The 27956-nt window shown below is 43.9% G+C and overlaps 1 protein-coding gene across 5 annotated transcripts in view; it reads left to right on the plus strand.

The window, feature by feature from the left end:
• plxnb1b (plexin b1b) overlaps positions 1-27956 on the plus strand; it is a 373688-nt gene that overhangs the window by 214484 nt on the left and 131248 nt on the right. For all 5 annotated transcript variants that reach the window (XM_063067659.1, XM_063067658.1, XM_063067662.1 and 2 more), the window contains 3 exons: positions 5950-7084; positions 18710-18892; positions 21142-21270. In XM_063067659.1, the coding sequence (XP_062923729.1) occupies positions 5960-7084; positions 18710-18892; positions 21142-21270 (1437 nt within the window). In that variant the 5' untranslated portion in view covers positions 5950-5959. The remainder of the gene's footprint in view (positions 1-5949; positions 7085-18709; positions 18893-21141; positions 21271-27956) is intronic.

The following is a 27956-nucleotide window of genomic DNA, read 5'->3' on the forward strand; positions in this document are numbered from 1 at the left end:
GATGCATACATCAGGATGCTCTTTATCAATTACAGATCAGCATTTAATACCATTATCCCCTCAAAACTAATCGGTAAACTGTAAAATCTGGGCCTCAATACCCCCTTGTGCAATTGGGTCCAGGATTTCCTCACTCAAAGACCCCAGTCAGTTCAGATTTGTAAAAATATCTCCACAATCTCCATCAGCGCAGATGCACCACAGGGATTCGTACTTAGCCCCCTGCTCTACTCACTTTGCACCTATGACTGTGAGGCTAAGTACAGCTCCAACACCTTGTGCAAGCTTGCTGATGACACCACTGTTGTGGGCCGTATCAAAGGTGGTGATGAATCAGTATACAGGAGGGGGATTGAAAATTTGACTGAGTGGTGTAATAACAGCAACCTCTCTCTCAGTGTCAATAAGATCAAGGAACTGGTTTTTGACTTCAGGACAGGGAAATCAGAGATCCATGAGTCAGTAATCATTGGAGGATCAGAGGTGGTGAGCATCAGTAACTTTAAATTCCTGGTGTCACTATCTCAGAGGATCTGTATTGGGCCCATCATATAAATGTAATTGCAAAAAAAGCACAACAGTGCCTCTACTTCCTCAGGAGTCTGCTGAGATTCAGCATGTCATCAAAAAGCTTCTGTAATTGTGTGATGGAAAGTGTGCTGACCGGCTGCATTATGGCTTGGTATGGAAACGCCAATGCCCACGAGCAGAAAATCCCACAAAAAGTAGTGGATTCGTCCCAGTGCAACAGTGGTAAAGCCTTGACAACCATTGAACACATCTATACAAAACGTTGCTGTAGAAAAGCAGCATCCATCATCAAAGATCCTCACCAGCCAGGCCGTGCTCTTTTCTCGCTGCTGCCATCAGGTGGCAGGTACGGGTGCCCTGGACTTCCACCACTAGCTTCAGGAACAGTTACTACCCCTCAACCATCAGGCTCTCGAATAAAAGGGGATAACTACTCTTTCTATTTCTGATCTTCCCACAACTGATGGTCTCACGAGAAGGACTCAGTCTTGTTATTTCATGCTCGTTATTTATTGTTATTATTTTGCATTTGCACAATTTGTTCATTGATCTTGTTTATAGTTAGTTCTATAAATTTGCTAAGTATGCCCGCAGAGAAAGAATCTCAGGGTTGTATGTGGTGACATGTATGTACTCTGATGATAAATTTTACTTTAAACTTTGAACCAATGTATATGGATTTCAGCAAGGCATTCGATAAGGTACCCCATGCAAGGCTTATTGAGAAAGTGAGGAGGCATGGGATCTAAGGGGACCATGCTTTGTGGATCCAGAACTGGCTTGCCCACAGAAGGCAAAGAGTGGTTGTAGACAGGTCATATTCTGCATGGAGGTCGGTGACTAGCGGTGCGCCTCATGGATCTGTTCTGGGACCCCTTCTCTTCATGATTTTTATAAGTGACCTGGATGAGTAAATGGAGGGATGGGTTATTAAATTTGCTGATGACACAAACGTTAGGGGTGTTGTGGATAGTGTGGAGGGCTGTCAAAGGTTATAGTGGGACATCGAAAGGATGCAAAACTGGGCTGAGAAGTGGCAGGTGGAGTTCAACCCAGATAAGTGTGAGATGGTTCATTTTGGTAGGTCAAATATGAATGAGGGCAGAATATAGTATTAATGGTGAGACTGTTGGCAGTGTGGAGGATCAGAGGGATCTTGGGATCTATGTCCATCTCCTTTGTCTTACTGATGTTGAGCTGCAGATGCTTTAGCTTGCACCATTTGACAAAGCCTTCCAACAGGGCGCTGTGTTTACCTCCTATCCTCCCTTTTATACACCAAATATTGTTGCTGAGTTATCAGAGAATTTCTGCAGATGATGTGATTCAGTGTTGTTTCTGAACTCGGAGGTATATAGGATAAACAAGAAGGGAGACAATGCAGACCCAGTGAAACCCCAGTACTGCTCATAGCCATGTCTGACATATGGCTCTGATGCCACACAAACTGTGGTCTGCCAGTTAGGGAGTCTGTTATCCAGAATACAACGGGTAATGCCAACCTGCATTGAATGGAACTTTTCCCCAAGCAATGAAGGCTGTATGGTATTGAAGGCACTTGGAGAAATCAAAAAAACATGATCACACTTTTGCTTGTGGGATCCTGAGCAACACACAAAATGCTGGCGAAACTCAGCTGGTCAAGTAGCATTCATGAAAATGAATAAACAGTTGACGTTTCATGCCAAGGCCTTTCATCAGTCCAGAGTCAGATTTTGTCTAAAAATAGAACTGATTGCCCTCTATTCTGACAGTGAAGTCAAACACACGTCAGTAAGTTGCTTTCTGAGATGTTCCACTCCACTGATCTCCTGCTGAGAGATTTGGCGTTCAAATACATGGAGCTGTGGGGGGTTTGCTGAACACTAAAGTTATTTGGAAACAAAGATTGGCCTCTGCAGTGTAGATAAGGTTAGCTTTATTTGTCACATGTACGTTGAAACACGCAGTAAACTGTGTCATTTGAATCTATGACAAATACAGTCCGAGGATATGCTAGGCGGGCAGCCCATAAGTGATGCCATGCTTTCAGTGCCAAGATAGATGCCCACAACTCACCAACCTGCACCTGGAGGAAAAGCCATGAGGATACAGGGAGAATGTACAGACAGTGGTGGGATTTTACCCCAATCAAGATTACTGGTGCTACAAGGCATTACGCTAATGTCTAGCTACCATACCACCCTAGCAATATTAATATAAGTAATTTAATGATTTGCAGACTATATAGCTTTGTCTCTAGCCATTATTGTGAATGTTTATATTGGTACCAACTCCCTTATTGAGAGCAGAATCTTGAAATAGTGTGTGTATGATTGGTTTATTTGCCTTTGAGGAAATTGTAACTTCACTCCCCACTCTCCCATCCCCTCCCGAGTAAGTCATCACTTGGTGAAGAGACTCTTTTAGCTTGGGTGGATGCAGCCCTCCATTACCAGATCACGTTTGTATCCCAGAGCAGTTGAAGGTAGAGAACTAGTAGTTGATATAGTTCTCAAAAGATTGTGTGAAATACTGGAGTCCAGTCTCTGCTTGTTTTACCTTAAATATGTAACAAGCCAATTCAGTTGTTGAAAAGGTTGACTAGGCGAGAAAAGTATGAAGGGTGTACACAGCCTAACTGTAAGCAGGCTTTTTCCACTCTCAGTACTGTGCGAAATTCTTAGGCACCCTAGCTCCAAATACTGTATGTGCCTAAGACTTTTGCACAGTATTGTAGTGATTTTATGTATTGCACTCTGCTGCTGCCACCAAAAACCATGCACATTTGATGACTTGAGTGATAAACCTGATTCTGATCTGGGTCTTTACTGGGGACTGAGAGTGGGAAGGGGGCAGGGAGAGGAAAATCATGGTTGGGAAAAGGGGAAGGGAGAAGAGAGGGAGGGGAAAGCACCAGAGAGACATTCTGTAATGATCAATATACCAATAATTTGGAATCAAATGACCTTGCCTGGTGTCTCAGGGCTCCGTGTGTGTGTGCACACTGCCCCAACGCCCCTTCTCTTCATCCCCTCACGCCCCTCCTGCGGTGCTTCACACGAACGAGTGAGAGAACTAGCACTGTAGGTAGCGTGGGACTAGAACTAGAGGTTAAGGGTGAAAGGTGAAAAAAAATTAAAGGGAACCTGAGGGGGAACAACTTTACTCAGAGAGTGGTGCGAGTGTGGAATGTGCTGCCAGGAGAAGTGATGAATTGTGGTTCAATTGCAACATTTACAAGAAGTTTGGGTAAGTACTTGGATGGGATGGTCCAGATGCAGATCCATGGGCCAAGGCAGAATAATAGTTTGGCATGGACTAGATGGGACAAAGGGCCTGTTTCTCTGCTGTACTCCTCTCTAGCTCTATGAATGGTGTATTAAAGATCCAACCAAACAAATTTGTGGATGGGTTGAATCATGTTTGTGTTTTCCCTTTTACCGTAATTCAACTTTTCAAACGAGAACCCTCGGTGATGTTCATTTGAGGATTTCAAAACAAAATTTGTATGTGCGTTTCAGTTTGGACTAAAAGTTGGTTTGGATGTCAATGCTGATGCCTCTTACAAAGGCCCATGGTTATTAACGTCAGAAGGAAAAATGAACCATTTAGAGGAAACCTTCTGTTCCATGTAAGCTAGTTTCCTGAGCTTGGAAATGTGGGCTCTGGAGGACTGGCATGGGACAGCTGATGTGGAACAACATTTCCCAAACAACTTCATCCATTCATCTAGAACCTTTAATGCTCTGCAGGTATTACATGTATAGCTAATAAAAAGTGCAGATCTGATGACTGTACAAAATTGGGGTATCAATAGGGTAAGTACAAACCGGCTTTTCCACTGAAGTTGGGTGAGACTACAACTTAGAGGTCATGGGTTAAGAGTGAAACGAAATGATTAAGGCAAACATGAGGGGGAAATTCACTCTGGTGAGAGTGTGGAGAGAGTTGTCAATGGAGTGATGGATGTGGGTTCATTTGAGAGAAGCTTGGATAGGTACATGGATAGGAGGGCTGGGTGCAGGTCGATGGGTTGGAGCTGGGCCAAAGGGCCAGTCTCTGTACTGTAGTGTCCTATGTCTCTAGCTGACTATTGTTCTGTCACAGCTGGCAGACAGATGCTGCAATAACAGAACTAATCGGTTTTCTGACTGACAGAAGTGAGCGGAATGGACCTCTTCATCTCCATGAAAATGTGGTGAAATGTGCTTTTTCTCACCGCTGAAGTAAATTGAATCAATCAGCATAAAATGTCACCCTCTCCCCTGAAATTCACTTAGATTAGAGTCAATCAACATCTCAACTCTTTAACCTAATAACCCTGCCAATCAAATCTATCAAATTTTATTTTTTTGTCCCAGACATGCACAGCGCTATGAAGACCAGTGTTAATTACCTTGCTGTAATTGCCCCCACACTGAGAGCATTGTCAATCTCCTTCACAGAGCTGGTAAATGTACAGGGTAGGTGAGGTCTTTAATTATGCTGGCTGCTGTACCAAGGCAGTGAGCAGTTTTGACAAGGTCCATGAGGGGAGGCTAGTTTCTGCAATGTGCTGAGCTGTGTCCACAACTCTGTGTTTTTTTGAGATCACGTGGAGAGCAGTTGCTATACTAGGCTGTTTTCCATCCTGTGGTGATTTTCACACACACACAGAAAGGTTGTGATTCGGAATCAGTGGGGATACGGCAGTTCTGAGTAAGAGTAGAAGAGCAACTTTCCTAAGCATGAATCCCTTTCTGAACAGCATCAATAAAACAGAAGCACTGTGGGTTTTGCCACCTTCATTTCCAGTCCAGATGAAGGGTCTCAGGCCAAAATACTGACAGTTTATCCCCTCCAATGATGCTGCCTGACTTTCTGAGTTTCTCCAGCTTTTGTCTGTGATACCCAGCATTAATATTGTTCTGGTCCATTCAGTCTGGTCAAAACACATGGAGAGTAAAGGCAGTGATAATAAACCAGAGCCAAATATCCACACACATGCTGTTGGAGGAACTCAGCAGGTCAGGCAGCATCCGCGGAGAGAATTAAACAGTCAGCATTCCAGGCTGACACGCTTTATTGAGAGTTCTGATGAAGATTCTCAAGCTGAAGCATCAACTGTTTATTCGCCTCCAGAGTGCCTTCAGAATTTTGTGTGTGTTCCTTAAGATTACTAGCATCTTCAGAATCAGCTGTATTTATCAATAAAACAATTGTTCCATTACTGGTCACTTCCATAATATAATTCTGTTTTCTGTACATCACTCCCGAAGAATATTACATTAGAGTACGTCAATTGCACAATCACCACTTGACCAGAAGTAGCTAATTGAATATTCAGTGCACCCTTAACACATTGCCGAGTTCATTTCCCTCAGCATTCAATATCCAGGCCAAAAAGTTTGCCGTTTCTATAATCCTCCTACTGATCCAACCTTTGTTCTGTTGCAGTACTTTGACCATGCTGTCTGGGACCGTCCTCCTTGTCATCATTTTATCAAGTGCTTCCACCAGCCGTGGAGACCGCTACAAGTCGTTCAGTAGATGGGATACAAAGTTTGAGCACTTAACGGTCGATCCGGAGACTGGGAATGTTTACGTAGGAGCTGTGAACTTCCTCTTCCAGCTGAGCTCTGAGCTGACTGAAGCAGTGGTGCAACCCACTGGGCCGAAGAACGACAGCAAGGACTGCCTCCCCCCTGTCACCCGCAGTGACTGCCCGCAGGCGCGGCCGACTGACAACCACAACAAGTTGCTGCTGATTAACCCCTATGGCAAAGAGCTGATCACCTGTGGGAGTTTGTTTCAAGGGATCTGTGAGAAAAGGAGTTTGGGAATGATTAGCCGGATTTTGTTCCGACCAGAGCGGCCAGTCGACACGCAGTACGTGGCTGCCAATGACCCGAACGTCACGACCGTGGGATTGGTTGGCCTATCCAAAGGCGAGGTGGCAGTGCTGTTTGTGGGGCGTGGATACACCAGCAAAGGTGCTGGTGGAATTCCTCCCATCACCACCCGCAATCTGGTGTCGGCAGAGCCACAAAGTCCGGATTCGCATCCCACTTTCTCCTATGAGGATACGGCAAAGTTAGCAGTAGCTGGAAGGCTTTCGGAGTACAACCACCACTTTGTCAAATCTTTTATTTATCAATTGTCTGTGTATTTTCTATTCTATCGCAGGGACCTCAAGTCCCCCTCCAGGGAATATAAGACCTATGTGTCACGTGTGTGCCTGGGTGACATGCATTATTACTCATATGTGGAGGCGCCCCTTGTCTGTCAGACTGCAGACAGGAGCTACAATTTGCTTCAAGCTGCCTACATCAGCCGACCAGGAAAGGGCTTGGCCGATGGGGTTCTCCAAACCGATGGGGAGGTCCTGTTTGCCACTTTCGCTCTTGGCCAGACATCCACAGCAAAGCCTACAGAGGAGTCAGCACTCTGCATTTACACCATGAGCCAGATTGATCAGATAATCAATCAGACTCGGGATCTGTGCTACACCAATCACGGCAGGACCCCGGACGGGCATGAGGCAGCCTATATAGAGTACGAAGTCAAGTCCAGCTGTAGTGGGCTAACATCAGTAAGTGTTTTATTCTTTTCCCTTTTGACTTCGAACTTTTGATATTGACAATTCCTGTCACAGTATGTGGACAGGCCAACCAGAGGGAATGCCATACTAGATCTAGTACTAGGTAATGAACCGGGTCAGGTCACGGATCTCTCAGTGGGTGAGCATCTGGGGGACAGTGACCACCGCTCCCTGGCCTTTATAATTATCATGGAAAAGGATAGAATCAAAGAGGACAGGAAAATTTTTAATTGGGGAAAGGCAAATTATGAGGCTATAAGGCTAGAACTTGCGGGTGTGAATTGGGATGATGTTTGTGCAGGGAAATGTACTATGGACATGTGGTCGATGTTTAGAGATCTCTTGCAGGATGTTAGCGATAAATTTGTCCCGGTGAGGAAGATAAAGAATGGTAGGGTGAAGGAGCCATGGGTGACAAGTGAGGTGGAAAATCTAGTCAGGTGGAAGAAGGCAGCATACATGAGGTTTAGGAAGCAAGGATGATGATGGGTCTATTGAGGAATATAGGGAAGCAAGAAAGGAGCTTAAGAAGGGGCTGAGAAGAGCAAGAAGGGGGCATGAGAAGGCCTTGGCGAGTAAGGTAAAGGAAAACCCCAAGGCATTCTTCAGTTATGTGAAGAAAAAAAGGATGACAGAAGTGAAGGTAGGACCGATTAGAGATAAAGGTGGGAAGATGTGCCTGGAGGCTGTGGAAGTGAGCGAGGTCCTCAATGAATACTTCTCTTTGGTATTCACCAATGAGAGGGAACTTGATGATGGTGAGGACAATATGAGTGAGGTTGATGTTCTGGAGCATGTTGATATTAAGGGAGAGGAGGTGTTGGAGTTGTTAAAATACATTAGGACAGATAAGTCCCCGGGGCCTGATGGAGTATTCCCCAGGCTGCTCCACGAGGCGAGAGAAGAGATTGCTGAGACTCTGGCTAGGATCTTTATGTCCTCGTTGTCGACGGGAATGGTACCGGAGGATTGGAGGGAGGCGAATGTTGTTCCCTTGTTCAAAAAAGGTAGTAGGGATAGTCCAGGTAATTATAGACCAGTGAGCCTTACGTCTGTGGTGGGAAAGCTGTTGGAAAAGATTCTTAGAGATCGGATCTATAGGAATTTAGAGAATCATGGTCTGATCAGGGACAGTCAGCATGGCTTTGTGAAGGGCAGATCATGTCTAACAAGCCTGATAGAGTTCTTTGAGGAGGTGACCAGGCGTATAGATGAGGGTAGTGCAGTGGATGTGATCTATATGGATTTTAGTAAGGCATTTGACAAGGTTCCACACGGTAGGCTTATTCAGAAAGTCAGAAGGCATGGGATCCAGGGAAGTTTGGCCAGGTGGATTCAGAATTGGCTTGCCTGCAGAAGGCAGAGGGTGGTGGTTGAGGGAGTATATTCGGATTGGAGAGTTGTGACTAGTGGTGTCCCAGAAGGATCTGTTCTGGGACCTCTACTTTTCGTGATTTTTATTAACGACCTAGATGTGGGGGTAGAAGGGTGGGTTGGCAAGTTTGCAGATGACACAAAGGTTGGTGGTGTTGTAGATAGTGTAGAGGATTGTCAAAGATTGCAGAGAGACATTGATAGGATGCAGAAGTGGGCTGAGAAGTGGCAGATGGAGCTCAACCCGGTGAAGTGTGAGGTGGTACACTTTGGAAGGACAAACTTCAAGGCAGAGTACAAAGTAAATGGCAGGATACTTGGTAGTGTGGAGGAGCAGAGGGATCTCGGGGTACATGTCCACAGATCCCTGAAAGTTGCCTCACAGGTAGATAGGGTAGTTAAGAAAGCTTATGGGGTGTTAGCTTTCATAAGTCGAGGGATAGAGTTTAAGAGTCGCGATGTAATGATGCAGCTCTGTAAAACTCTGGTTAGGCCACACTTGGAGTACTGTGTCCAGTTCTGGTCACCTCACTATAGGAAGGATGTGGAAGCATTGGAAAGGGTACAGAGGAGATTTGCCAGGATGCTGCCTGGTTTAGAAAGTATGCATCATGATCTGAGATTAAGGGAGCTAGGGCTTTACTCTTTGGAGAGAAGGAGGTTGAGAGGAGACATGATAGAGGTGTACAAGATAATAAGAGGAATAGATAGAGTGGATAGCCAGCGCCTCTTCCCCAGGGCACCACTGCTCAATACAAGAGGACATGGCTTTAAGGTAAGGGGTGGGAAGTTCAAGGGGGATATTAGAGGAAGGTTTTTTACTCAGAGAGTGGTTGGTGCGTGGAATACACTGCCTGAGTCAGTGGTGGAGGCAGATACACTAGTGAAGTTTAAGAGACTACTAGACAGGCATATGGAGAAATCTAAGGTGGGGGCTTATATGGGAGGCAGGGTTTGAGGGTCGGCACAACATTGTGGGCCGAAGGGCCTGTACTGTGCTGTGCTATTCTATGTTCTATGTTCTTTGGCCAATAGATCCACCTGTTTAATGCTACGGGTAATGAAAATCCACAGGCCAAGAAATTCAAGCTGTTGGATTACTGTTACATAAAGATAACACATATAAGTTCCTTTCCTGTCATTTCAGGGATTAAGTTCAGGAAAGTTCACAATATTATAAACCCTCTTGATGAAATTTTTGCATTTGCACATCCACAATATGCTTACTGTACATCATTTCAATTAAGCTCTACGTGACTGCATTTAAAAGACCAATTTTAAGTTCATGCTGAGCTGGAGGTTATTTCATAATTCAGGCCCAACTTGGTGAGCAAAAGATATCTAAGAGAGAAATAGAAGTTGTTACCCCATCCACTGCCACCAAACTCATCGTTCCCTTACTCCACACTGCTTGTTTCTACCTCCTACCAAGATCCACAAACCTGACTGTCCGGGTAGGTCCAGTGTCTCTGCCTGCTCCTGCCCCCCTGTGTCATCATGCCTTGACTCTCTTTTATCCCCCTTGTTCAGTCCCTTCCCACCGACATCTGCAACTCTTTTCATGGTCTAGGTTTCCTCACAAACTTTCAGTTCCCTGGCCCAGAACCACCTCATTTTCACCACAGATGTCCAGTCCCTATATACATCTATTCCCTATCGAGAAGGCCTTAAATAAAAGTATCTCAATATTGGTTCTCAATAAAAGAACCAACCAGTTCCCTACCACCAGCACCACCCTCCTTCGCTGGCAGAACTGGTCCTCACCCTCTGCAATTTTTCCTTCAGTTCCTCCCACCTTCTCCACACTCAGGGTCTAGCCCCAGGCATTCACATAGGCCCCAACCAAGCTCGCCTTTTCGTTGGTTATGTAGAACAGTCCATGTTCCAAGCCTTCCCCAGTAATGCTCCCCGACTCTTCCTGCGCTGCATTGATGACTGCATTACTGCTGCTTTGTGCACCCATGCTGAGCTCGTCAACTTCATCAACTTTGCTTCCAATTTCCACCCTGCCCTTAAATATACTAAGTCCATTTCTGAAACCTCCCTCCCCTTTCTCAAACTCTCTGTCTCCATCTTCTCATTACATTTCCCAAACTCCCTGTCTCCTTCTTCTCATTACATTCACGTCCGCTGCATCTGTACCAGGAAGCAGGTTTCCTTTCCAGAACATCAGAAATGCCTTTCTTCTTCGAAGAACAGGGTTTCCCTTCCTCCACCATTGATGCTGCCCTTACCCGCATCTCCTCCATTTCCCGAACATCTGCGCTCACCCCATCTTCCTGCCACCTTAAAAGTGACAGACTTCCTCTTGTTGTTACCTGCCACCCCATGAGTCTCCGCATCCAGCACATTATTCTCCGCACTTCTGCCATCTCCAAAGGCTTCCTACCACCAAACGTATCTTTAACTCTGCCAGCTCTGTCCACTTTCTGCCGGGGTCACTCCCTCCGTGATTCCCTTGTCCACTCATCCCTCCCCATGAATCTTCCTCCTGCAAGCAGCAAAATGCTACAGTGTACATTCACCCCCTCCCTCACCTCCATTCGGGGCTCCAAACAGTCCTTCCAGGTGAGGCAACACTTCACTTGTGAATCTGCTGGGGTTCTGTCTTGTGTCTGGTGCTCTGATGCAGCCTCCTGTACATTGCTGAGACCCACTGTAAATTGGGGGACCGCTTCATCAAGCACCTCTGCTCCATCCGCCAAAAGCGAAACTTACCGGTGAGCAAACATTCTAATTCTGATTCCCATTCCTGTTCTGACATGTTGATCCATGGTGATATGGCATCTTCAGATTGGAGGAGCTACACCTTGTATTCCATCTGGGTAGCCTCTGACCTGATGCATGAATATTGATTTCTTCTTCCAGTAAAAAAATACCTTTACCTCCCCTCTTCTCCTATTCCTCACTTTGGCCTCTTACATCTTCTCACCTGGCTTCAACTAAGACCTTCTAGCTTTCCTCCTTCCCCTCCCTCCCCCCACCCCACCTTTTTATTCTGGCATCTTCCTTTTTGGTCCTGAAAAAGGATCTCAGCCCAAAATCTCGACTGTTTATTTATTTCCATAGATGCTGCCTGACCTGCTGAGTTCCTCCAGCATTTTATGCATGTTGCTTTGGATTTCCAGCATCTGCAGACCTTCTCATGTTTAAGATCCTCCAGGGTTGGTAGAAAGATGCACTGTCTGTCAGGTTTATAAAGTAGAGCCAGTGGTGATCGTCCTTAAGAATACATATTGATTTTTAATGAGAATGAGATTGATAGCTCAAGGTGAATCATTTTGACTGTACTGTTGATTTTCTCTTGTTTATAATAAAAATTGGTTGGTGATATATTTACTACTTTTGCTGATAAATTTCAGATAGTATAAAGTGTTTAGTAAAGAAATTTAATGTATTTACTGTAGTAGATCCTAATGGTGCACTTGTGGAGGATGAGTGTTTAAAAAATTATTGTTCCAAAACATACAAGCTGATTTGCGTAAAAAATGTAAATGATGCTTTTGCTTTTTGTTCTTCGAAAGAAACTCAGTATTGTACAGAAGTGCCATGGTGATTATCTAATATACAGACAATTATTTTAGTAATTAAATATTCAGACTTAGTTCTTGTATTCAAGCGGCTGTGTGCTGAAAGTGATTACTGACTGGTGACCTTGCACCCTAGTAGTTACCTAAAACTTAACCATGCCACGAGAAATTTCAAGTGCAATCTACTTGAGGGGTAAAGTAACTGAACTATGTTCTTTGTCAAAAAGTGGGACAGGTCCACAAGACTGAGGTCTAGGAACAGAATTAGGCCATTCTGCCCATCAAGCTGCTCTGCCACTTAACCATTGCTGTTATTTTATCTCAACCCCATTCTCCCAGTAACCCCTAACTTCCTTACCAATCAATCTCTGCTGTAAGTACACCCAATGACTTGACCTTCACAGTCTTCTGTGGCAAGAAATTCCAAAGAGTCACCAGCCTCTGGCTGAAGAAGTGTGTGTGTGTGTGTATATACATACATACATACATACACACACACACACACACACACACACACACACACACACACTTACTTTACGATAGCACATACAGTCACAAAAATAATATTAACACAGATCCCTTAGTGATATGATCTGAAGATTGAAGGGATGTTGTCTAGGAGCCATGTGTTTGCAAGAACAAATACGCAGCAGTTCCTGATCTTGCGCTGGCTCAGCTACAGATGAAGAGAACTCAGCTTATCTCACACCTTCAGGCCCTTTCTGGATTCACGGATTTGTCAAATATCTGACCCTTGCATTAATTATTGTCAACGAGCAGATCTCCATTGGTCAGCAGCCCTGGTCAACTTTGATCATATTTATAGTTGATAGAAGAAAGTACCTGTGTTTACATAGCAGGCATCACAAGCCCGACACCAGACGCTGTTTTGGTTTAGATGCGACAATGCTATGGTGAACAGCAACCAGCAGCAAAGAATGCAGTTAACTACACATTTGAGTTGTTGTGTCAAGCTGGCGATAATTTATCTTTTCTTTCCCTCTTTTTCACTGCAAAATAAATTTACATTTCCTCTTTTAAAGTTCAAGTTTATGTCATTCAAGTGTACACATCTATACAGCAAAATGAAAACAACAGCCCTCTGGACCAAGGTGCACAAAATAGTACATATCACTCACACTCACACTCACTCTCTCACTCACACACTCACACTCTCACTCACACTCACTCTCACTCTCACACTCACTCTCACTCTCTCTCACACTCACACTCACTCTCACACTCACTCTCTCACTCTCACACTCACACTCACTCTCACTCTCACACTCACTCACTCTCACACTCTCACCCTCACCCTCACCCTCACCCTCTCACTCTCGCACACACTTTCACTCCCACACACACTCAATCATTCACTCACTCTCTCTGTCTCACTCTCTCTCGTGCGCGCGCGCGCACACACACACACACACACACACACACACACACACACACACACACACCACACACACACGCGCACACACACACACACCCACCCACCCACCCACCCACCACATAAAGTAACAGGTAACAAGGTGTACTTATGACACAAGTTTAGAAAGTGAACAATATAATGCTACTATATGTGTGATGAGACCTGGGTGGTGGCAGAGAGTTCAGTAGCTTTCTGGTCTGGGGGAAGAGTCCTCGCAGTTTGTGTCCTAATGCTACAGTAGTTGTTATTGAGCCCGTCACCCCCACTGGAGCGTAGTAGGCTGCTGACAGCAATTTGCCAGACTCCTCAGCGCATGGCAAGGCGGTTTCAGCCTCTCCTTTTGGGAATCTGTCTGTCTTCTGAGGACATCAGTGATGGGTTCTGTACATGCAGTGAGGATTGAAGTCAATCAGAGACATGGCTGCTGAATCAGATGATGTCACATTTATAGTTAGACTGAGTGTTGGTCGCTTTACTTTTCCTGTTGGCACCAATAATTTCTTTGTTCAATTCTAAGATGGTAAATGACAACATCTCAGTAGCTACTTGGTGATTGGATAAAGAGGTGGGGTTTGGATTGTTGCCAATGCAGCAATGAGACACTTACCATACAAAAGTTTGCACCTCTGTCCATAGTTGCTGGTCCAATCTGCGAATTAAAAAAAAATGACAGAACATAGAACAATACAGTATAGAAACAGTCCTTCCACCCTCGATATTGTGCCAAACAAATTAAACTAATTAAATAAACCCCGTCTGTCTGCACATGGACCATATTTCCCCATTTACTACACATTCATGTGCCTATCTAAAAGCCTCCAAAATGCCTTTATCGTATCTGTCTCCACCACCACTTCCAGGAGTGCTTTCGAGGCACCCACCACTCTGTGTAAAGCAAAAACAAACTTGTCCCATGCATCTCCTTTGAACTCTCCTCCCCCAACCATAAATACACGCACCTTCATATGAGACATATCAACCCTACAGGGAAAAGATACGCAATCTTAAAATCTTAACTTCAATCAGCTCTCCCCTCAGCCTCAGAGAAAACAACTCCAGTTTGTTCCACCTCTCCATAGAGCACCTGCTCTGTAATCTCGACTGCATCCTGATAAATTAGCATAAAAGAGACCTGTGGAGTTGGTTAGGTCAGGGCCATTCACTCCATTTACAGGAAGTAATTTGGATCAAGAGGGTCAGGACTGAGGATCAATGCAACTCGAGTATGTGACATTGAGATATTGTGTGGCTGCTCTGATTCCTGGAGAGAGAGAGAGAGAGGGCAAATGGGGAGAGGCTTGTGCTATTTCATGAGGTTAGGAGAGAGGGGCAAGGAGGCTGAAAAGGTTACAGATGTGGATTAGGGTTCTGACATGTCAATGGCATGAACATCGATTTCACCAGCTTTCAGAAATTTCTTTCCCCTTCCACTTCCCTCTTCAATTCCCCACTCTGACCTCTTACCTCTTCTTTTCACCTACCTATCACTCCCCCCCCCCGGTGCCCCTCCTCCTTCCCTTTCTCCTATAGTCCACTCTCCTCTCCTATCAGATTCCTTCTTCTCCAGCCTTTACAGCTTCTTACTTCACCCCTCTCCCCTACCCAGCTGGCTTTATCTGTCTCCTTCCTACTTGTACAGGTCAACCTTCACTAATCCGGCACCATTGGGACCTGAGGAGTGCCGGATTAGTGAACATGCCGAATTACAGAAGGATCACATTAAGCATAATCAGTGCCGGATTATCGAAGGAACCGGATTATGGGTAGTCGGATTAGTGAAGGTCGACCTGAACTACTACTTCTCCCCTAACCACTTTATTTTGGCATCTTTCAGCTTCCTTTCCAGTTCTGATGAAGGATCTCGGTCTGAAAAATTGACTGTTTATTCCCCTTCACAGATGCTGCCTGACCTGCTGAGTTTCTCCAGCATTTTGTGTGTTGCTCTGGATCAGAGTACTTTGGACTTGAGTAAAAGGCAAGAACTACGAATTGTGCCATTTTCTTGGAATACACTGCTCCGTACAGTCATGCTCTTTCACCTTCATTCCCTCTTGCCTAATCCAGATCATCTGGCGTGTTTTCAAGACTGGCTGCCCAACAGATCTTCTGATAATTTGGTTAATGGAGTGTGAGATTCTTTGTACTGTGATTTATCATGCACATTAAAGGGGAACTTATCGAATTCTTTGGTTATTTGAGATATTCAAATCTTGTTAGAAAAATTGGGGGATTTTGGCAGCTAAATAGCCTGGTTGCCTGACTCTCTGTTGAACGTTTACTTGGCTCATAAGTCAGCAATATCGGACAAGATGTTCCAAATAAATGAAGTGGAATCAGAAAAGCTGCAAGGCAGTTGAAGATGGCAAGGCACAGATCTCCCCGGCAACCATCGAGGAGTGATCTGCCAATGAGATTCACTGCATTTCCTTCAGTGAAGAGGCAAGAAATCTTGAGAACAAATTGCTGCAGCCATTTGCAAAGTAAAGTGCACTAAAGCACAAACATTTTAAAATGTTTTCCTGCAATATTAGATGGCCCGTTAGAGCCCAGGATAAGCAAATACAGCATTTGTATTTGGGAAGTGCCAGAAGACTTGGAGTTAGATCAAAGGAGCAGATAAAAAAAAGGACCAGTGTGGGTTTTAAATAAAGGGATAACAGTAGCATAAAGAGGCTTTCAGGTGACTAATTTTAAAAGTGCCTAGATGTATGTTTGATAACCTTTTGATTTATACACAAGTCCCCTACCCTGGTAAAACAAACTGTGACTATCCAGCTTATTGAAGCCCTTCGTGATTTTTATAAACCTGTGCAAGGTCGAGCTTCAGCCTCCTTCTCTAGGGTAAACAGTCACAACCTGTCCAGTCTCTCCTTGTAACTCATGCAGACGTGGCAATATTCTTGTGAATCTTTTCTTCACCCTCTCTAGGTTAAGCACACCTTCCAATGTTACGGTGACTCCCAAATATAGTCTCAGCAATGTCTTGTACAGCTGTAACTTGATGTCCCAACTCTTGTATTCAAGTGTACCGCATGCATTTTTCATTGCTTTGTCTACTGTGTCACCACTTTCACGGAGATACTTACTTGTACCCTTTCTCCTGTCCCTTCTACTGCATCCACCAAGGCCCTGTTGTTAACTCTTAATGCAGCCAAAATGCATCGCTCGTCTAGTTAAATTGCATCTGTCATCCCATGCCCATTTTCCAAGCTGACCTACATCCTGTTCTAACGTTGGACAACATTCTTCACTGTCCACCACAATACCAAATTTGCTGTCACCTGCAAACTTCCTAACTATGCCATATACATTCTCATGAGATAATATAGGTTACGAACTACAAAGGAACCAATACCAATGCCTGTAGCACACCACTGGTCACAGGCCTCCAATCCTCCACCACCACTCTGTGACCGCTTCCACCAAGCCAACTTTGTATCCAGTTGACTAGCATACCCTGGATCCCATGTGATCTCGCCTTCCAGAACAGTCTACTATGGGATCTCATCATAAATCTTTTTGAGGACCATGTAGATAACCCTACCGTCGTGATCCTTTTAGTTAACTTTTCAAACAAGCCAATTAAATTTGTGCATTTCTCATACACAAAGGTTATTGCTAATCATTCATTGGCTTTTCCAACGCATATAGATATTGCCTTTCAGAATCCCTTCCAGTAACTTTCCCACCGCTGATGTTAGGCTCATTGTCCTGTTGTTCCTTGGCTTGTCCTTGCCTTGCTTCTTAAATAAAGGCACAACAGTAGCCACCCTCCAATCTTCCAGTACCTCGCCCACAGCTCAGGAAGGTACAAACATGTCTACAGTGTCCTCGAGATTTCTCCCCTACTTTCTACAACACCTGAAAATATACTTGGTCAGGCCATGGGAATTTATCCACCTTTATTCAACTCAAGACTGCCAATATCTCTATTTCTATCAGGAGATCACAGTTTTCTTCCCCAAATTCCCAAACTTCCATGACCTTCATAGGAAAGGAAAGTATTTTGTTTAAGATCTCACTGGTTTCCTGTGGCTCCACATGTGGTCGACAACACTGATGCTTAATGGGGACCTGTTCTCTCCCTAGAGACTCTAATGCTTTTAATACTTTGAACTAATATACTTTTCAAATCATATGGACTTCTTCTTCACCTTATCGGCCAAGTGTTAGTGCCTCTTGATCTGAAAGAAACACTGCACTAACAGTGCACTAACATGTAATGTGTATTAATTGCCACTTTTGCTCTGTGCCAGTGATAAATGATTTGCCGGATCTCAGACAGCAGTAGCTGGTTAGAATAGATAGGTGAAGTGCAGCTGTTGTATATCTGGTATATTTTAACAGTTAGTCCCAGACTGCGCAGTTAAATAATTGGTAACTGTAACATCATTCTGTCCAGTATTATTGACTGGAATGGAAATGGAATGGGAAATTATGACTGTAGCATCAATGGAATGGAATGGGAAATTGTGACTGTAACATCAATACACCTAGAATCAATTGCAGCAACTAAATGGAATGGACATGCCAATCTAATTTCTCGTTCCTTTGCAAAAGAACATGCTTTAAAAAAAGTATCGAGAAACAATGGATTAGTTTTTAAGTCTTCCATTTTAATTATTCAGAATCACAATTACGATCTCTTTATTGCCATATTATGACACATACCAGAGTTGATTTTAATTGGATGCCAAGCATAACACACCGGACAATACCGTAACAGACAACACAACAGCAACCAACAGTTTACAAGGCAGTAGTGCAAACAGCCATGAGCAATCAACAATTAGCAGAACAACGGTCACATCCGCAAATGTCAATAATCAAACCAAAATAAATGTGGGGATATAAACAGACTGAATAATTATCAATAGAACAGGGAGAGTAGGAAAGACCATTTAACAGATGTGCGAGGAATGTTAGGGTATTACACCTGAGTGACTTTTGTTGAGAAACTGGAGTGACAAGAAAGAAATTTCAGAGAGGATGTGTAGCCTTGGTGGTGAAGGACTTGTAGTGTCTCCCTGATGGCAATTTGGTGAATAGTTCACCACTAGAGTGGGTGGAGTCAGCAGTAATTTTTCAGTTCTCTCAAAATGCTGGAGGAGCTCAACAAGTCAGGCAGCACCTATGGAAAAGAGTAAACAGTCGACATTGCAGGTCGAAACCCTTCGTCAGGACCAATTTTTCAGCTGCATTTCTTCACTCTGGCGATGAACAAGGTTTACCCTTTGAACAGTCTGACCAGCAGTATTCTCTTTTCCTTCTCTCCAGGACACTCTTAATGCCTACCCCTGTGGATATGACCACACACCCAGCCCAATGGCGAGTCGCATTCCCATTGAGGCTTCGCTGGTGCTGAAGGTTGCCCAGGGAAGACTGGTTGCTGTAGCGGTGACAGTGGAAATGGAACACACCATTGCCTTTGTGGGAGATGACAAGGGCTACTTGCACAAGGTAAGGCAATAAAATCTGGCCTGGACTAAGATATGTGAAACATCATCCCTTGGACCAGCTCTAACTATTTCAAGGACCTCGCACAAGTTCATTAAATAACCTTTGCTCTGGTTCTTCTGAGACACTGCCATCCTAATTACCAGTGGTTGGCTGTCAGACAAGAAATAGTTAAAACTGGAATATCAGTTCCCTTTTCCAGGATAGATGGGATTGCCCTTCAAGCAGAAGAATTGTTTGCAAGCAATAGGCGTGATATCACAGAGATTTGGAAGGTTTTATGACAGTTTATAGCCAATTGGCCTTTTAGGTCCATGCAGTACCGTGTTGTAATTCATGGTCAATAACCATTGTTTTGTTTTCCACAAACTTTTAAATTTGATGAGGACTTTTCGAGTCTACCATTCTTTCTGGTAGAGTTTCAGCATCCACAAAGCTTAAACTTAAAGAGCATCAGATTCTAATTGAAGCCTCTTTTATCTACACTCCAATGCCATTTGATCGCCTTTGTTTCAGAGAAAGTAATACCAACGTTCTCAATCTATCTTCCTAACTATGCTTCTCTACCCAGTCTCAGTAAAGTACTCAGCTCTTTAAAGTATCTTTCCTATGGAAATGTGCAACACTGGATGAATCAGCTCATCTAATGTGGACTATTTGGCCCTTTTCTGAGGTGTCATCACTTAGCATGGATTCTGATGTAAATAATCTGCCATTTAGACTTATGAATTAGGACCAGGAATAGGCTCTTCTGACCCGAGTATTTGCTGCATCAGTATTAAGATCATGACTAATCTGATTGTAATCTGATCTGTACATTCCCACTTAAAATAATAGTCATAGTCATACTTTATTGATCCCGGGGGAAATTGGTTTTCGTTTCAGTTGCACCATAAATAATAAATAGTGATAAAACCATAAATAGTTAAATAGCAATATGTAAATTATGCCAGTAAATTATGAAATAAGTCCAGGACCAGCCTATTGGCTCAGGGTGTCTGACCCTCCAAGGGAGGAGTTGTAAAGTTTGATGGCCACAGGCAGGAATGACTTCCTGTGACGCTCTGTGTTGCATCTCGGTGGAATGAGTCTCTGGCTGAATGTACTCCTGTGCCCACCCAGTACATTATGTAGTGGATGGGAGACATTGTCCAAGATGGCATGCGACTTGGACAGCATCCTCTTTTCAGAGACAACCGTGAGAGAGTCCAGTTCCATCCCCGCAACATCACTGGCCTTACGAATGAGTCTGTTGATTCTGTTGGTGTCTGCTACCCTCAGCCTGCTGCCCCAACAGCTTCTCTGCTCCTTTTATTTGCCCAAAACGGTTACAGCTGGACCTCAAGTTCCTTGTCCTTACTTACAGTCCTTTCTCCATTGTGTTGTGTTGATCATGTTTATTGGATTGGTTCACCCCTAAACCTCAATATATCTCTAGTTATGTGTGTTGATGTCCTGCTGTGCTAGCAGGGGAGTATAATATTCAGTAAATTGGGACAACACTGAAAAGGTGCTAAAAGTAATACAGCAAAGAAACTGGCTTACTGAGTTTGTTTCAGGAACGTAACCAACCTGTTCGATCCTGTACAATTCCAGAGTCACAGTAATCTGGTTGATTCGTAACTACCATACGGCCTAGCAAGCCGCTTTGAGCAATACATGCTGATCTTTACAGGATTTTATGCATGGCTAAAACCTGATTGAGGTTGGAACCACACTCTGTGCTGTAAAAAGAAAGAGGCTTAACTTCCTGTGACCATCCATTGTACATTGATGGCTGCTGATGTCAGCTGATGATAGAACTGGGCTCTTGCAATGGCCCTTTGTTCAAACTTAGAGCATAGTAACCAGGGGCCATGCCCACTGGAATTCACTGGGTGTCTCCTGAGGAAGTGGGAGAAACATTCAGTCACAGGAAAATGTCCTTGTGTGACTTTAAGGGAAGTACATTAACATTGATTCTATCAGCTTTCCTATCTACGAGGATCCTCGTCCATTCTCCAAGGCTTAGTCCAGTAAAACAGACAGTGCAGCAAGCTGATGCCTGGTAGGAGTAATCTGGATGAAGAATGAATTGAACTGCAAAAATGTAATGGCCATATAACAGTACATCTAAAGGGTCTGGCAGCAAATGGTTTCTGAAGGGTTAACTGCTAAAGCCCTTCATTAATGAAGATGGCAGTTATGTTTCTTGCCTTTTTATGCCAAGTCATATCTTCAGGGATGAGTGTTTGTTGCTTTCACTGTCCTAGGTTTTTGTGAAGCCATCTGGAAATGTGGAGCGATATGCAACCCTGACAATCCAGCCCAACGCAGCGATCAGTGGCGATCTGGCATTTGACCGTGGCCAGGAGAACCTTTATGTCACAACTCCATTGAAGGTATGAACGCCAGCTGTGGATGTATTTTGTGAAGGTTAGAATTATCTGTCAAACGTACAGTGAAGTACATTGTTTGTGTCAATGACAATGCAGTCCAATGATCGTGTTGGGTGCAGCCCGCCAGTGTCACCCCACTTCCGGCACCAATGTAGCCTGCCCACAACTTACTAATACTGACATGAATGTCTTTGTGACATGGGAGGAAACCAACGAGATCACAGGCAGAACATACAAGCTCCTTACAGACAATGGTGGGAATTGGACTGTGATCGCTGGTGTTATAAGATGTTACACTAAATCTACACTACTGTGCTGCCTGTGTAAAGCATCGCTAGTGTTGTTATATTTTAATATGAATAAGGGTGCCAGGGTTGTGTAGCAATCAGCTCAACACTACTACAGCTTGAAGTGTTGGAGTTCGCTGCCTACATCTGACATTCTCTGTGAGCAATCTCTGTACATGCTCTTCATGGAATGCATGTGTTTTCTCCGGGTCCACCTGTTTCTTCCCACACTCCAATAACGTACCAGGTAGGTCAATTGGTCTTTGTAAATTGTCCTGTGATTAGATGAAGGTTAAATCGGGGTTGTCAGGGGTGTCTGGGCAGCGTTGCTCAAAGTGCAGGAAGGGCCTATTCTGTGCTGTATCTCTAAATAAAAATAAAGATTAGATTAGATTGGATTATGAGGACACGCCTATTTTATTGTCATTTAGTCATGCATGCATTAAGAAATGATGCAATATTCCTCCAGTGTGATATCACAGAAACACAGGACAGACCAAGACTGAAAAACTTACCAAAAACCACATAATTATAACATATAGTTACAACAGTGCAACGATACCATAACTTGATGAAGAACAGGCTATGGGCACAGTAAAAAAGTTCAAAGTCTCTCGAAAGTCCCACATCTCACGCAGACGGGAGAAGAAAGAAAACTCTCCCTGCCATGCCCGACCACAGTCTGGATGACCACAGATCAGCCCTCCGACACCGAGTACCGAGCGCCATCTCTGCCGAATACTTTGACCCCAGCCTCAGTCGCCAGCAGCACAATAAAGGAGAAATGAACAAGATAAACTCGGGCTAGCTAGCACATCACTCTACATTGCTGGTTCTGCTGTGCTTTACAACAAACCCAGAGTGAAGAAAGCCCATAAAGGGTTTCATGCAGTGATGTAACTCCCAGCCTGATTGGAGCCTGCAGCTAAAGTGCTGTATCTAAGCAAGTAATTATTCAGCACCGAAATACTGAAGAAATATTTTGATCTCAGGAAAAATTTGAGGGGAAACCATAGATCGTGGGAGGGAAGCTTTGATTTGTATATTGAAAGATGCTTCAGGCAAAGGTGAAAATTCAGTGTTCAGAGTTCACTGCTGGTAGCACAACATGGGGCGAGACTTTCTGCAGAACTGATTAACATTATACTTTGATCAAGTCCGTAAATGGATTTGTTCAAGGTTTGCAGAATATATTTCATTTGACTCGGTTCGGTTTGTGTGGTGGGGTTTGAGAGAGAAAGCTGGCCAGTGGTTTGCTGTCATTATCTGTGAGAGGGATTCTCCGTCTCCTGCGGTGCAGCCGAAGATAGCAGCCTTTCCAGGAAGGCAGCTGGAGGTGGCGGGGGTGGGGGGGGGTGGAGGCTCAGTGATTTGAATATCAAAGGAAGGTATCAATCTCAGGCAACACACACAAAAAATGCTGGTGAACGCAGCAGGCCAGGCAGCATCTATAGGAAGAGGTACAGTTGGTCTCGGCTCGCAACGTTGACTGTACCTCTTCCTATAGATGCTGCCTGGCCTGCTGCGTTCACCAGCATTTTTTGTGTGTGTTGCTTGAAATTCCAGCATCTGCAGATTTCCTCGTGTTTGCGTTATCAATCTCAGGGTTGGTTGCTTTATGGGTAATATACAAACACAGGTTAGAAGCAGGAGTAGCCATCAGGTCCCTCACGCCTGCTCCACCATTTAATAAAATCATGGTTGACCTCACCGTAAACTCAAATCTGCATTCCTGTCCCACTGCAGTAACCTTTCAGCCTCTTTATCCAGTGTGTAGCTACCTTTGCCTTAAAAATATTGAGATTTTATTTCAACTGGACTGATGAGGAAGAGAGTTTCAAAGAAACATTATCCTGAGAGAAAAAAGAATTGCTTAATTTTCTTTTATTTAGAGATACAGTACAGTGGCAGGCCTCTGGGCCCACTGAGCTGTGCCATCCAATTACACCCATGTGATGAAATGATCTACTAACCAGCACACCTTTGGACTGTGGGAGGAAACTGGAACACCCGGAGGAAACCCACACATTCATGGAGAGAACATGCAAACTCCTCAGAGACAGCAGCAGGAATTGAACCCAGTTGTTGGTGCTGTAATAGTGTTATGCTAACGACAATGTTACCATGTCTCCCCTTATCCTAAATGAGGACCCCGTATTTTAAACACTGACCACTGTTCCTAAGTTTCTTCCACAAGAGGAAATTTCCCCTCCACATTCCTCTGGACCTTGCATTTTTCACTCAAAGTCCCCTCAAAGTTAAATTTCTTATCAAAGTACATATATTTTACCGTATACTACATTGAGATTCATTTTCTTGTAGGAAAATAAATACAATAGAGTTCATGAAAATAGAACTCTTTATAAACAAAGATCGACAAACAACCAATGTGTAAAAGAAGGCAAATGATATAAATTTTAAAAATACAAACCGTGATAAATTTTATTATAATAAAATGATAATACCAATTATTTTAAATAATAATAGTGAGGCTTGCTTGCAGAAGGGGTGCCACTGGTATCTCAATGTTCCAGGGTTCTGTTTCAGATGTGAGAGAGCCGGGGTGGGGGGGTCGGGTGGTGGGGGCATTACCAATCAGGGAAAATGTCACGACAGCCCTCAGACTGGACAGCTCATCTAGTGTGGCTTTTACAGGTAGAACTGAGGAATAAGAAAGGCATGATCACATAAATGGGATTATATTGCAGATCACCAACAGTCTGCAGGATTTAGAGGAACAAATTTGTAGAGAATTTGCAGCCCGTTGCAAGAAATATAAGGTTGTGATAGGTGATTTAACTTTCCACTTACGGTATGGGAGTCCCTATCAAGGGCTGGATGAGAAATAGTTGGTCAAATATGTTCAGGAAAGTTTCCTTAATCAGGACATAGAAGACCCAACTAGAGGGAGTGCGATACTAAATCTCCTGTCGGGGAATGAGACAGGGTGGTAACAAAAGTTTGTATGGGGGAACCTTTGCATCTAATGATCATAATGCCATTAGTTTCAAGGTAATTATGGAAAAGATAGGTCTGGTCCTCGAGTTGAGATTCTAAATTGGAGAAAGGTCACATTTGATGGTTTCAGAAAGGATCTGGGAAGTGTGGATTGGGACAGACTGTTTTCTGGTGAAGCTATATTTGGTAAGTGCGATGGTTTCAAAAGTGAAATTTTGAGAGCACAGAGTTTGTATGTTCCTGTCAGAATAAAAGGCAAGGAAAACAGGTTTAAGGAATCTTGGTTTTTGAGAGATTTTGAGGTGCATAGCAGGTATAGGCAGGTAGGAACAAATGAGGTACTTGAAACTTAGAAGTGCAAGAGAACACTTAAGGAGGAAATCAGAAGGGCGCAAAGAAGACATAATTTGATCTAGCAGACAAAGTGAAAGAAAATCCTAAGGGCCTCTATGGATATATTAAGAGCAAAAGGATTGCAAGGGACAAAATTGGTCCTCTGGAAGATCAGAGTGGTAAACTACGTGTGGAGCTGAAAGAGTTGGGGGAGATGGTAAATGGTTTTTTAGTATCTGCTTTGACTTCTCTTGTTACCTACAGTTGTTACATCTTTCCTTTAGTAAAATACTTCTTCCTCTTTGGGATGTATATATGCTGTGCCTTCCAAGTTCCTTCCAGAAATTCCATCCATTGCTCCTCTGCCATCATCCCTGCCAGTATTCTTTTCCAAAGAATTCTGGCCAGCTCCTTTTCATGCCTCTGTAATTCCCTACTCCAGTATAATACTGATACATCTGACTTTAGCTTCTCCTTCTCAAGTTTCAGGATGAATATCAGTTGCCTCTAAGAGTTCTTTTGCCTTAAGCTTTCTAATCAATTCTGGTTCATTGCACAATGCCCAATCTAGAATAGCTGATCCCTAATGGACTCAGCTACGAGCTGCTGTAAAAAGCCATCACATGGGCATTCTAGAAATTCCCCCTCCTGAAATCCAGCACCAATCTGATTTTCCCAATCTACCTGCATGTTAAAGTCCCCCATGATTATTGTAACATTGCTCTTTTGGCGTGCATTTTCCATCTCCTGTTGTAATTTTTAGACTACATCCTTGCTACTGTTTGGGGGTCTGTATACATCTCCCATCAAGGTCTTTTTGCCCTTGCAGTTCCTTAGTTCTATCCACAACACCTTCTGATCCCATGTCACCTCTTTTTAACTTAGTAAGAGTAAGCCAGGAAATGATAGGCTGGTGAGCCTGACACCAGTAGTGGGAAGGTTCTTGGAAGATATTCTAAGGGACCAGATATTTAAGTATTTGGATAGACAAGGACTGATTAGAGACTGTCAACATGGCTTTCTGCGTGTTAGGCTGTAACTAACCAATCGTGTAGTGTTATTTGAGAAAGTTACCAGGTAAGTTGATGAAGGCAAGGTCATGGATGTTGTCTACATGGATTTTAGCAAGGCTTTTGACAAGGTCCTGCATGGGAGGTTGGTCAAGAAGTTTCACTTGCTTGCCATTCAAAGTGAGATTGTAAATTGGATTTGGTATTGGCTTTGAAGAAGAAGCCAAAGAGTGGTAGTAGATGACTGCCTCTCTGACTGGAGAAATGTGACTAGTGGAATGCCGCAGGGATTGGTACAGCGTATGTTCCCGTTTGTCCTCTATATCAATGATCTGGATAATAATGTGGTAAACTGGATTAGCAAATTTGTGGATGACACCAGGATTGGAGGGTGTAGTGGACAGTGAGGAAAATTATTAAAACTAGCGGATCTGGACCAGTTGGAAAAATGGGCTGAAAATGGCAGATGGAATTTAATGCAGACAAGTGTACGATGTTGTGTTTTAGGAGGACCAATCAGAGTAGGTCTTACACAGTGAGCAGCAGGGCACAGAGCAGTGTGGTAGAACAGAGGGATCTGTGAAAACTGATCCATAATTCCTTGAAAGTGGTGTCACACGTAAGGTAAGGTCATAAAGAAATCTTTTGGCACAATGGCCTTCATAAATCAATGTATTGAGTACAGGAGTTGGGATGTTTTGTTGAAGATGTATAAGACTTTGGTGAAGCCTGATTTGGAATATTGTGTGCCATTTTGGGCACCCATTGACAGGAAAGTTGCAAGTAAGATTGAAAGAGGTCAGAGAAGATTTACAAGGATGTTGATGGGACTTGAGGACCTGAGTTATAGAGAAAGGTTGAATAGGTTAGGACTTTATTCCTTAGAAGGTAGAAGATTGAGGGGAGATTTGATGGAGGTATACCAAGTAATGTGGGGTATAGGGTAAATGCAAGTAGGCTTTTTCCACTGAGATTGGATGAGGCTACAACTAGAGGTCATGGGTTAAGGTTGAAAGGTGAAAAGTTCCTGAGCTCGTCAATTTCATCAACTTTGCCTCCAACTTCCACCCTGCTCTCAAATTTCCTTGGTCAATCTCTGACTGTTCTCTTCTTTCTCTCAATCTCTCAATCTCTCTATCTCCATTTCTGGAGAACGTCTGTTCCTTCTTTTACAAGCTTACGGAATCTCACATTTATCTTGACTATACCTCTTCTCAACCTGTCAGTTGTAAGAATGATATTCCTTATCTCAGTTCCTACATGTCCTCTGCATGTTCTCAGGATGAGGTCTTTCGTTCTAAAACATCTGAGATGTCCTTTTTGTCAAAGAACACTTTCCCTTTCAGCACAATCAGTGCTGCCTTCATGTGCATCTCCTCTGTTCCTCGTAGATCTGCCATCTCACTATCCTCCCACTGCCATAACATGAATAGGGTTCTCCGTGTCCTTACCTATCACCACACGACCCTCCGTATCCAGTACATCATTCTCCATTCAATGGGATCCTACCACTAATCAATCTTTCCCCCTGCCCAACTCTGCTGTACGTGACTTCCCATGTCCACTCATCGCTCCGCACTGATCTCCCTCCTGGTATGTACCCCTGCAAGAAGGACACTTCATCTGCGAGTCTGTCAGGCTCATCTGGTCTCCTGGTGCAGCTTCCTCTACATCAGTGAAACCTGAAGCATTTTGTAGAGCACCCTCGCTCTGATTGCCAGAAAAGGCAAAATCTCCTGGTGTCCACCCACCTCAATTTGACTTCCAGTTCCCGTTTTGACATGCCTGTCTATATTGTTTTCTACTGCCACGACGAGGCCAGACACGGGTTGGAGGAGCAGCACCTTGTGTTCCATCTAAGAAGGCTCCAAAGTGATGGCATGAACATCTATTTCTTTAACTTCGGGTAATTTCAACCCCCGCCCTCCCACTTCTCTCTTTTACCATTCCTCACTCTGGTTCCCTCTCACCCATTCTCACCTGCCCACCACCTCCCTCTGGTTCCCCCCCTTCCCTTTCTTACATGGTCCACTATTGTCTCCTATTAGTATCATCCTCCTTCAGTCATTTACCTCTTCTGCCTCTCCTTTCTCAGGTTCTT

This window comes from Mobula hypostoma, chromosome 15 (assembly GCF_963921235.1).
Source record: "Mobula hypostoma chromosome 15, sMobHyp1.1, whole genome shotgun sequence".
NCBI classification, from domain to species: Eukaryota; Metazoa; Chordata; class Chondrichthyes; order Myliobatiformes; family Myliobatidae; genus Mobula; species Mobula hypostoma.